The sequence below is a fragment of the Ostrea edulis genome, chromosome 7 (genome assembly GCF_947568905.1).
Source record: "Ostrea edulis chromosome 7, xbOstEdul1.1, whole genome shotgun sequence".
NCBI classification, from domain to species: Eukaryota; Metazoa; Mollusca; class Bivalvia; order Ostreida; family Ostreidae; genus Ostrea; species Ostrea edulis.
In genome coordinates this window covers 24,716,357-24,729,125 of record NC_079170.1, presented here as the reverse complement: position 1 = coordinate 24,729,125, position 12,769 = coordinate 24,716,357, and the positions used below count along the sequence as shown (strand labels likewise).

The window sequence follows — 12,769 nt, the reverse complement described above, 5'->3', positions numbered from 1 at the left end:
TGTATAATGCGCCCTCTGCTGAAAGAATGCTCCTCCCTCTTGTCAGTACACTGGTTAAGTCACACAGCTCCTCCCTCCTATCAGTACACTGGTTAAGTCGTAAAGCTCCTCCCTCCTGTCAGTACACTGATTATAAGTCATACAGGTCCTCCCTCCTGTCAGTACACTGGTTAAGTCGTAAAGCTCCTCCCTCCTGTCAGTATGATGGTTAAGTCGTACAGCTCCTCCCTCCTGTCGGTATGATGGTTAAGTCATACAGCTCCTCCCTCCTGTCAGTATGATGGTTAAGTCCCACAGCTCCTCGCCCTGTCAGAATGCTGGTAAAGTCGCACAGCTCCTCCCTCTTGTCAGTACTTTGGTTATGTCATACAGCTCCTCCCTCCTGTCAGTATGATGGTTAAATCGTACAGCTCCTCCCTCCTGTCAGTGCACTGGTTAAGTCGTACAGCTCCTCCCTCCTGTCAGTACACTGGTTAAGTCATACAGCTCCTCCCTCCTGTTAGTACCCTGGTTAAGTCGTACAGCTCCCTCCTGTCAATATACTGGTTAAGTCGTACAGCTCCTCCCTCCTGTCAGTATGATGGTTAAGTCATACAGCTCCTCCCTCCTGTCAGTACACTGGTTAAGTCGTACAGCTCCTCGCTCCTGTCAGTACACTGGTTAAGTCATACAGCTCCTCCCTCCTGTCAGTACCCTGGTTAAGTCGTACAGCTCCTCCCTCCTGTCAGTACACTGGTTAAGTCATACAGCTCCTCGCTCCTGTCAGTACACTGGTTAAGTCGTACAGAACCCTCATCATTCCATTCTCTTCTGCTTTCTCTGCCAGATATTCCGTCCACTTTCTCTTACCATTTTCCACACACCTCTTCACCTCTCTTTTAAGGTAGTACTCTACATTGTCATAATGGCTGACTTCCTTCAAAAACATGGATGAAAAAATCGATATCAGCAATATTTGTCTTTCCCTTTTCCATTAAAATACCTAGCCGAGTAGCTCAGTAGGTTTGAATACCGTCTGCTGGACTGTAGGTCGCAGGTTCGAGTCCGGCAGGGGTTTTAACTTTTTTTCAGATTACCTTCTACTGAAACTATTTTTTGACAAAATGAAGTAAATTTGAAAATTTTCAACTTCAAAATATTGTTGTACATATCCTCCACTTTTCATCTACATCAAATTTCTCTGGTGTAGCATACCTCCTTAATTGTATGTTTTATATAATCAATGAGTACGTGTATTACCTAGTCCTGTACAATTGTAATTTAGTTAGTGCAGTGTGGGTGCTCCAAAACTTCAATGTGTACAATCAGAGGTGTAACTTTGTTAGGCTCGAGTAGGCACGTGCCTACACATAATTTTAACAGCATATTTTTATGACCAAAAAAAAGGGATTTTTCTTCACATACTTTTATCATTACTTATTTAGACGATTATGGTACTACGTACTAAGGATGTAATGATCAGTTTACATCCGCCAAAATTCAAACACCAAAGTTAAATTCATAACTTCAAAATGGCTCCAATGATACGGCTTTGAGTTCCTATCTAGTTCGTACGTGTATGTATGGACATTAGAACAGATTATATATATATATATATATATAACACGTTAATTCTATATCCAGAGAGATTTTCATTTATCAATTTATCAGTATTTTGTTCTGGATTTGTTGAATGCTCTTTAGGGACAAATATTGTAATGCACAGGAAAAAATCTTATAAACAGAACCGTCCTTGGAGTTTGACCTACTTTTTGAAAACTTTAACCTTGCTAATAACTTTTGAACAATAATCCTTGTGACAAGACCGTTCCATGGGTACCAACATTTTTGACCCTGTGACATTGACCTTGGAGTTTGGCCTACTTTTTGAAAATAACTTTTGAACAGTAAGTGCTAGAGCTTTGATATTTCACATGAGTATTCCTTGTGGCAAGACCTTTCCATGGGTACTAAACCTTTTGACCTTGACATTCGACCTACTTTTTAAAACTTTGACATTGGACATAACTTCTAAATGGTAAATATTAGAGCTTTCATATTACACATGAGCATTTCTTGTGACAAGATCTTTCTACTGGTACCAAAAGATTTGTCCTTGTGATCTTGGGCATTTTTGGAATTGACCATTACCGGGGGCATTTGTGTTTCACAAACACATCATGTTTAAATTGAAAATATTATGCTAAGAGCTCTAACATAACAGGAAGGTTATATAGACGCGTGTCCTATAGTGATCAGTCTGTGCCATTCATCCATACAAATGATTTTCAGGATATTTTTGGCTATCCTTGCAGCTTATGATTTCAAAATTCATGCATGGACTTATATCAATAGGTTATACAGACCTCGTTTGCGATTGGGCTTTCTTGACCTGTTTTTGAAAGAGGTGCGGATCTTGAATTTAGCAAATAAAGCCACAAAGCGAGTCCTTTCGTAATGCTTGCCATCACAATCAATGATGTTTAGTTGATGTTGTAAATTCTGCAAGAGATTGGGAGATAGTGCCCGAGTAATTCTCTATTTTTAGACTGGTTCTGACGAAAGTAGTTTTTTTCTATGATAATTGCATTTTCAATATTTTTGTATGTCAAAAACGTATTACAACTAAGCCGAACATCAACGAAATGAGAGGGGATTACAATTCCCTTGACTGAGTGGGTTTTCTTTGAGCTTGAATTATCGCTCCTTGACAACGCCTTTAGTAATATTTTCTATATTTCTCCTAGAGTAACCGTTGACTGGAAGACGCGGTAAATTTTGGTATTTGCATCCTAAAGTAAAGAGACAGTGTTGTGTGAAGTTTGACGTCCAGTTCCGTCATTTTTCACTGATAGGTATAAGTATTATCAGCTGTAGGTGGAGTACCATGGATTTTGACTTATGCATGACATTTTGGGCCGTCTTTATCGTACCAATGCCAACATTAGAACAGGACCTCCATCTTCATACCCTCGTCATAGCCGGGTCGTATTACGGTAGGTTGGACCACTCTATTGATTTTGCCTCTATGTTCTTACCCAAATTACTCGCCTTTGATCTGGCCCTGTTCCCTTAAAGTAAACTTCTCAAAACTTTTACAATTACTTTCACATCATGTAGTACTTTTCATAATAACATTTCTTATAAAACAATACTTACCCATCTATCAAGGTGTGAAAGTTTGTCTATTTTAAAGTTATTCAAATGAGCTGTTCAAATCACCCTCAACAATTTAAGACAAATATTCTCTATTTGGAGATTTAATTTACTTCCGCTTGCCTGTTGTTTCCCTCTGCCAAATTGTTAGCAGGATATCAGTAAGAAGGTTTGATGCCCATACTTTTAAATACCTTATCAATTCCTGCAACACATTAATTTGACTACGGATAACTCCGTTTACCTGATCCAGATAGAGGGCTCACGGCGCGCGTTACTGGTCTAAAGGGATGCTTACTCTTCCTAGGCATCTGATCCCATCGCTGATGTGTCCAGGGGTCCGTGTTAGTCAAACTCTTTAGTTTGTATTTCTCATAGGATTTATGAGATTGATCACTGTTCGTTATCTACACCTTTATAGGAGTTATGAGATTGATCACTGTTCGTTATCTTCACCTTTATAGGAGTTATGAGATTGATCACTGTTCGTTATCTTCACCTTTATAGGAGTTATGAGATTGATCACTGTTCGTTATCTTCACCTTAAAAGGAGTTATGAGATTGATCACTGTTCGTTATCTTCACCTTTATAGGAGTTACGAGATTGATCACTGTTCGTTATCTTCACCTTTATAGGAGTTATGAGATTGATCAATGTTCGTTATCTTCACCTTTCATTCTGCTATATCTCTTATTCAACAGTGCGTGGTCGATTTGGTTCTTTGTATGACCGTTTGATGAATTCCACGTTGATATGCGGATTATATTGTGTTTTTTATATGCGGATTATATTGTGTTGGACGACGATTCCTCAAATGACTAGCCTACATTTTTTGCAATAATCTATTAGTTATTAGTACCTGTTCTTTATCTTCGTTGTTGGGGCCAACGTTTGCATTTAGATCACCATTCTAGAACTTCCATGGGCACAAATTGTGCTCCTTTATTAGGAATTTTTAATTTGTATCTATTCTTATGAAATGTGCTGTGATTTTTCGTGTAAAGTCTCTGCGAGTTCGCTGAAGTTTTTCATGGACGACACCCTTTACCTCATCCCTTTGTCTTCTAGTGGAGCTAGCATGTTACAAATGTCAATTTAATTGCAGAACTTCTGTCGTTAAAATGGTGTTCAAACAAACAGGCAATCCCTTATAGTTCATTATTGAGTATTAAGCTGAATCACTACTGTGGATTCCTGGGTATATTTATTTACATTTCCAATGTTTCTGCCTTTGATATCTTTAAAAAAAAAATATTGATAGCCTATCCTCATGAATGTACTGCAGTTGTGAACAATGCGCGTATGAATCCTGATATGTATATACTATGTACTATTCTAAAGACAATTCCTAAACTACATTTAAAAAACCGACAAAGATACAAAGCTGGATCCAGTAAATGCTCTACCAAGCCCTTATCTTTGCTCCTCGTGAAAATATTAACAGCTGTGAAGGAGAAACTTTTAGCAAACTTGAAATCGCAAAACTTTTTTCAGATCAAGAACATCAAAACCTATGACTTTTCAATACTTTACAAGACCATTCCTCACGATAAAATAAAGACTATACTTTTTGACGTCATAGACCGTTGCTTCTTCAATAAAAATGGAAAACGGAAATATTCATATCTAGTGACCAGTCATCCAAAAAATTAAACACCACTCTGATTCCACGGGGAAGTATTCTGAAGTTGAAATAAAAAATATGCTACAGTTACTCATTAACAATATCTCCGTGGTCTTTGGTGATCAGGTCTTCTAACAGTCTGTTGGAATTCCCATGGGCACGAACTGTGCTCCTTTGTTAGTTAACCTGTTTTTATATTCATATGAAGCTAATTTATTCAGAAACTTCTACGTGAAAAGAAAGAAATCTCTTGATGTGGCCTTCAATTCGACATTTAGATATATCGACGACGTTTTATCTATTAACAATAATAACTTTATTCATATGTCGATTCCATATTTCCCTGCGAGCTCGAAATAAAAGACACCACAGAGTCGTCCATTTCTGCATCATACTTATATATTTTAATGAAAGTAGATATTAACGGCAAACTAACAATTTAACTTTATGACAAATGGGATGATTTCAGCTTCTCCATCCTCAACTTCCCATATTTATGTAGCAACATTCCATTATCACCTATAAATCTCCGTTTACCTGATCAATTTAGATATAGGGCTCACGGTGGGTATGACTGGTCAATATGGGATGCCTAGTCCTCCTAGGCACCTGATCCAACCTCTGGTGGGTCCAGTGGTCCATGTTTGCCGAACTATCTATTTTGTATTGCTTATGGGATTTGTGGGATTTATCACTGTTCGTTATCTTCACCTTTCATTGATAGCCTATCCTCATGAATGCGTTGCAGTTGTGAATAATGCTCGTATGAATCTTGATAAATATAGTACGTCCATTGTAACGGCTGGGTCAGCAATGAAAGTGCTCATTATTCACATAACCTGTGGTAAAGAATGCACGACGAACAGATAAAATGACCAATAATTATTTACTTTACTAATCATCCTTCTCCTTTCCCCATGAACGGCCATAAAATAACGTCCCCATTAACGACTGTAAAATAACCAGCAGTACTAGTATATAACGCTGTACCGGTCAGTCGGGCTCGATCACCGGTGGCCAGATAGCACCTGACTAGAGATTCAGGGGGTCCGGGTTCGAATCCTGGCCTGGTCCCTTTTTTCCCTCCCCGTTACATTTTGGTGCCGTAGACCAGCCCCTAAAACTGGCAGGTAAAAATGCCTGTCAAGGGATGAAGATCCTAAGTTGATGTCTTCAAGATGTGAAGACATTTAAGGAGGGAGGAATGTAGCTGTCAGACGGGTTCGATCGTCGGTGTCCAGTTAGCTCAGTTAGAAGAGCACCTGACTGGAGATTCGGGGGCCTGTGTTCGAATTACGGTCCGTTGCATTTTCTCCCTTTTACATTTGGTGCTGTTGACCACCCCTGGACTTGCAGGTGAAAGTCCTGCCAGGAGCAAAAAAGAATTTCGGTTATGTTTTTAAAGGCATGCCAGGGGATTAAGATCCTGGGTTGATGTCTTCAAGATGTGAAGACATTTAAGGAGGGAGGAGTCTAGCAGTCAGTCGGGTTCGATCGCCGGTAGTTGGTATCTATCACCTGACTAGAGATTCAGTGGGCCGGTGTTCGAATTCCGGTCTGGTCCGTTGCATTTCGGCCCTTCCTGTTACAAGGCTTATCAATCTATTTTAGAATACTAATTCTATTACATAATTAACCCCCAGTAATGGATTGCATTTTTGTTCATTTTCAAGTCTTTAAATTTCTTTGCTCTAATTGTACATGTATTGTGACCTTGTACAGTTTGTGAAAGCTAGGACGTTGCCATTTATGCTTTATGATCATAGTAAAATATTTTATGTTCTTATTCGTTCTACTCAAACGAACATAAATAATTTATAAAATAAACACAAACACGTAGTGTAGGATATGAAGAGCTCTGAACGTGCAGTTTACTTATTTCAAAAACACAGTATTCTCTTCCTTTCTACAAAATAATACAATTTTAATGATAAATCAAAATACTCGAGTAAGGCAACGGCGGGTGGGTGGGGCATAAGTTATGTGCACTAAAAAGAGCCTTCGAATGGTTTCAAAATTCTACTCACTGACGGTGGTCAGTTAAAATCCGTATAATGAATATTTAGATGTCACCTGACAAGATGACAATTAGACTACCCAATAGATTACAAGTATAAATAAACACGAACACGTGTTATTCGAACCTTTAATAAATACATGTATAAAATTAATTTTAAAAAACAATATTGGCATGGAAAGATATTTGCTAGCACAAAGACCCAGTCTTTGCCTAAGCGTCTAATTAATTACAATAATCAATATTATGTTGAATGGAAAACATGTTATTTAACCCCTCCCCCGACAACATCCACGACCTGGAGGACTATCGACAGTGGATGTAGAGACTCGGGTCCTACTCTAAAGACATCCTGTCCTCCCGCATCGTCCCTATCCAGAGGCGGATCTAGAATTTTTTTAAAGGGGTGGGGGTCTTCCATTAATTTTGGTTTTCACCCGGGGGGGGGGGGGGGGGGGGGGGTGTCCCACCCTCAAAAATGTCCCACCCTCAAAAATGCTTTATATTTTTTAACCTTTCAAAGAAAAAATTTTCTGAGGAAAAGTATTTGCGACCCCCGACCCCCATCTGGATCCGCCATTGCTGCCTGACTGACGCCTCTCTCTCTCTCTTTTTTTAATTGACTAGAACAGTTTATCGCGCTTTTGACGTGGGATTTTCGTTCATTAGTCGCATCGTCATCATTGATCTATCAGAAAGTGCAAGTAGGTTCAGCGTGGAAACAGCCGTGCGTGTGTTACAGAGGTCGTCACTGACTCCCCGTGCATGAACATTTTTACTGGTAGGAAAATTAGCAATGTGTCAGATTTCCATAAACCAAATTCTTTGCAAAGAAAATTATACCGTTGTGTTAACAAGGGGCGTAACTCTACAATCCACCTTGATATAAATGCACACTGGCGTACGGAAATTGTTCATTAAACATGTGATGATTTCACGGAGTAGTAGTGAATGTGCATTCATTCATTGGAATGGAAATTTATTATGCGGTGTCGGCATTTGATGCTCCTCAGGGCGAGGGCTCGGAAAATATTTTGAGTTTTGATAAAGGAGACAAATTTGAAATATACGACTGTCATAAAAATAATTCTGAATGGTGGGGTGCCCGGGCCCTGAAGGACAGCTGTGTCGGATATGTTCCTTCCAAGTATATGAAGGTTTGTTTGAATATGAATTTCCAATTAGGTTTTTTTTTTCTTTCGTTTTTTTTTTTTTTTTTTTTAGATAATTTTAATGGGAATCAATTAAAATTTTTGAGAATTAAAAAAAGGTGTGCTAAAGTATGATGGCGCAAAAAAAGAAAAAAAACAAAACCTTATGTTTCTCTCAGGTTTAAACGTTCAAGTGAACAGTGTGGAAAATGAATGGCAGTGGCCTTTAACACTATAATGACCACACAGCTTATTTTCTGACCAGTCCTATAAATGTGCATGCACCACAGACTGTTAACACCGTATATGGACTGAATTTCATAAGAGCTGTCATGCGAAATTCATAAAAGGCAGCTTCAATGATTTGCTTGTCATACAACATCATGTTCCTATGTAAGCGATATAATTATTTACAGGTCTACAAATGATATGAGTAGTCTGTGCGAAAGTGTCCACTTCAACTGTTTGATATATCATGTACTAAGGATTACTAGTAACTTGCTGGTAACAGGAAGTAATGAATCTAAATCACATAATGCTTGACAGCACTTGGACTATATAGCAGCTCCGTTTGATGTACATTTGATTCTATTGAATGAACACTATGATCATTTCTAAAGGATTAGGCATTTTTTGGTTCTTGCATATATATATATATATATATATATATATATATACAATGAGAAGATTTATCGAACTGAAGTAATGTACTACACCTACCCAGGGCTTGAGGCTAACTTTTCATGTCACCAGTCCAGCCGGACTGATGGGGTATAATTTCAACAAGTCCGCAGAAAATTTTACCAGTCCAACAGAGTTTTCCAGAAATAATTAAACATATTTATTTTCGTTAATGTTATCAAAATGAAATTTAACTCAATATGTCTCAGACAATATTGTAACACTTAAATGTGGAATTTATATTTACAAATCAGATTCGTCTGATATCTACAGATCAAAGCATGCCAAATGTGTATATAAAATTTTGTAGTATATATCTTTGGCTGGACCGGGAATTGAACCCGGGGCCTCTGCATTACTAGTCAGGTGCTCTAACCACTGAGCTATCCAGGCCGATATCCATGGTCCGTATAGCCCTAATTACTACATTCCTCCCTCCTTAAGATCAATTATAAATTTATAATTGTCTTTCAATATCAACCCAGGTTCATTTTGCCCCTGGCAGGCCAACCTTCACCACCAGGGGTGGTCACGGCACCAAATGTAGTATAAGAAGGGAGGAGAAAATCGTTAGCTGGACCGGGAATCGAACCCGGGGCCTCTGCATTACTAGTCAGATGCTCTAACCACTGAGCTATACAGGCCGATATCCATGGTCCGTATAGCCCTAATTACTATATATCGGCCTGGATAGCTCAGTGGTTAGAGCACCTGACTAGAAATGCAGAGGCCCTAATGCTCTAACCACTGAGCTATACAGGCCGATATCCATGGTCCGTATAGCCCTAATTACTATATGTCAGCCTGGATAGCTCAGTGGTTAGAGCACCTGACTAGTAATGCAGGGGTCCCGAGTTCGATTCCCGGTCCAGCCAAAAGATTTTCTCTTCTCTTCCTATGCTACAATTTCATAAGCATATGCTTTAGAAAATTATCCAGTCCCATCGAACTGACTAAAACAAATGTCAATCAGTCCGCCAGACTTTTAACCAGTCACAGACTGACGGGCATGTGTTAATTTCGAGCCCTGATACCAGAATGTAAATTATACTATGAACTCATTAATTTTCAGGAGGAGGGAGGGGGTGGGGGTAATTTTTGTTTGGGTGTAACTGTTATGGACATATGGTCACATACCCAAGAAATTAATCTTCAACAAACAAGGCAAACTAAACAACAACAAAAAGCATTACAATCGTCAACCACGAGGTTGTCCCTGGACTAGCATACTGCATGTTTCTCATACACATATCAAAATTTATTTTATACCATGTAGTAATTCTTCTGTATTAGTTGTAGAATGAGGCACAGTTTGTTTATTCTGTCATGAATAATGAATGAAGGGGTGTTAGAAGTGTCTCAATCAAATCATGTTGGTAGGGATTAGCATAGGGGGATTTAATTCTGTAGATAATAGGGTAATTCTATCCTCATGTGACATCATAGGTTTTTTGCAAAAAATTGTCATTTATTAAACTCTGTGCATGTCAGATAGAAATATATTCTGTATTCTACTCAATGACTGGGTACAATAAAAAAAAATTCTAGTTAATTATTTGATATTGAAAAAATTTATATTTTCTATATAAGTAATGAAGTGTCTATATATTTAAAAAAAAATATCAGTGGCAATGGTATTTTCTCTATTGTATCTTTGTATGTCTGTCATTAATTATACAATAATTTCCTAGATATCTTAAAATGATTATATAAAGTAGCAGTTTTTTAAAACTGTTTCTAAACATTAAAAGTTTGTCAATTTAACCAGTTTTATGTACTATTTATCATTGTTTTAAATGCTGTTAAGTTTAATGAAAATGTGCAATTTTCTGATGTTAATTTATACTTGTCCTCTATATACATGATATATTTATGTCTGACTTCTTTGAAAGTACACATTTTCTTTGGTTATTAAATTTATGTTTAATAGATATGAAGTGGAAATTGATATGAAACCATATTAATTAAGGCAAATGAAGTCTCATGAGGGTGGAGATACCTTGATTAAGAGCATGTTCTCATAAACTACAATATGTCTAGCAATTTGTTCCTTTGATAACAACAGTAGTATTCCATTGCAACCAAAATGATTAATATTATGACCAACATGATTGTATGATCAACATGATTGTATGATCAACATGATTGTATGATCAACATGATTGTATGATCAACATGATTGTATGATCAACATGATTGTATGACCAACATGATTGTATGATCAACATGATTGTATGACCAACATGATTGTATGATCAACATGATTGTATGACCAACATGATTGTATGACCACTGATTTACATGTGTAGTACATGTAATGGCTATACGGACCGTGGATATCGGCCTGGATAGCTCAGTGGTTAGAGCACCTGACTAGTAATGCAGGTGTCCTTGGTTCAATTCCCGGTCCAGCCAAAGATTTTCTCCTCTCTCCTATATAGTTCGTGCCGTTGACCACCCCAGCACAGCAGGTTGTCCTCCCAGGGGCAAAAAGAACCCGGGTTGTGTGTGTCTTCGAGAGCAAAGACAAATTAAGGAGGGAGGAATGTAGTAGTTAGGGCATGGGAAAGAAAACCATATTGACCCATACTTTTAATTTTGTTCATCGTTCTCTAGATAGTGGGAAAAAAAGACTTATTGTGTCACCATATAAATTGGTAAAAAGTAAGTTAATATATTTTTTTTAATTTAAATTTTATAGTTATCATAGATAATGTAAATTTGAAGATTGGGAGAACTTCAGAAGTAGTCTTGAGTAAATTCTGAATTCTTTGAAACAATGTAATGTCCAAGGTTCCGAAGTTGGGCCATTCCCGGTGAAGATGGGCCATCTTCACAAGCCAAGTCTCGAAGTGTCTTATTTGCTTGAGAATATCAAGTGAATTGGAACATAGGCATGTAAAGATGGTGCAGGTCTGAATGTCAGTCATGTAAGGGTTGATGTGGGGGAAAGACATGTTTCCCATTAAATATTGATTAGTGTGGTATCATCTGAATCCAATGTCAGGCATTTGTAACTAGAGGGTCGTGAGTTCAAGCCCTGTTGCGAGCCACATCAAATCTACTTGACATAAACTGATAGGTAGTGATTGCTCCTTCACCAAATGCTTGGGATTTAGAAGTGAGAATTGTGCGTCTTTCAGATATGACCTTAAAAATGGAGGTCCTGTGTCGTGGTAGGCATTGGCGTGTTAAATAACCCTTACTGTTACGACCCTCAGGACTAAGCATACATTGTAGGTCTAAATTTGTGGCACTTCACCTACAGCTGGTGACGTCTCAATCTATATCGGAGTGAAATGTTTTTGATGGGACATAAAACAACCAACCAATGTCGGGTGTCACACCCGAGTGGTCAACTGTGCAAAATCATATTTTTTTCTTCTGTTTTCAGTATGAAGAAAGGGTTGTGGAATCTGCAAAGACAGAGATCTGTGATGTAAGTAGGCTCACTGCTTAGTTCTCACTACAATGTATAATTTGTAGTACTACCCATACATGTACGTGTTGTTTTTCTGCAGGCACTTAACACTTCCCCTCACTCAAAAAAGATTAGATAGTATATCTGTTCCCCTATTATCCATGTTACAATTTAATAAAGGTTCACTCTATATTATATCATTATTTTATAATATATATAACACAAGTGCTTTCATTTAAAAATCCTCAGGCATTGCATTTTGAAAACTGACTGTAAGATTTAGGTATTTTTGAGTTCTTCAAAACCACTGGGCCAATTTCAACCAAACTTAGTACAGATTAGTACTGAGCATCCATGGTGAAGGAGATTCAAAATTGTCATCAGATAGTACAGACCTTTTTAAGTTTGAATCAAGGTCCCAAGAGGTAGGGTGGGGCCACAATTTTTCAAATCATGGACCCTTGGGTTAGGGTGGGGCTAATATTTTATATAATTCATAAATATAGGGAAAAAATATTTAAGAGATCTTCTCCAGAACAGGAACGTCATGCATGCTAGGCACCCCTATGTTGTGAGGGGTCAAGGTCAGTTATGTCATTAGACTCATTACCCCTTGAAGCTAGGGTGAGGTCACAATATGGAGCTTAATAAATTTTTGTGGGATTAATGAGGTTTAAAAATCTAGGACCAGTGTGACTCAGGTGAACATTGTGGTCCAAGGGCCTCTTGTTTTTATTGT

At 38.0% G+C, this 12,769-nt stretch overlaps 1 protein-coding gene across 4 annotated transcripts in view; it reads left to right on the top strand.

The window, feature by feature from the left end:
* The first annotated feature begins 7,412 nt into the window (after positions 1–7,412).
* LOC125653508 (uncharacterized) overlaps positions 7,413–12,769 on the top strand; it is a 33,840-nt gene continuing 28,483 nt past the window's right edge. For 2 of the 4 annotated variants that reach the window (XM_048883059.2, XM_048883057.2), the window contains exons 1-2: positions 7,413–7,934; positions 12,004–12,048. In XM_048883059.2, the coding sequence (XP_048739016.1) occupies positions 7,749–7,934; positions 12,004–12,048 (231 nt within the window). In that variant the 5' untranslated portion in view covers positions 7,413–7,748. The remainder of the gene's footprint in view (positions 7,935–12,003; positions 12,049–12,769) is intronic. The other 2 variants (XM_048883058.2, XM_048883061.2) reach the window with 2 other exon arrangements.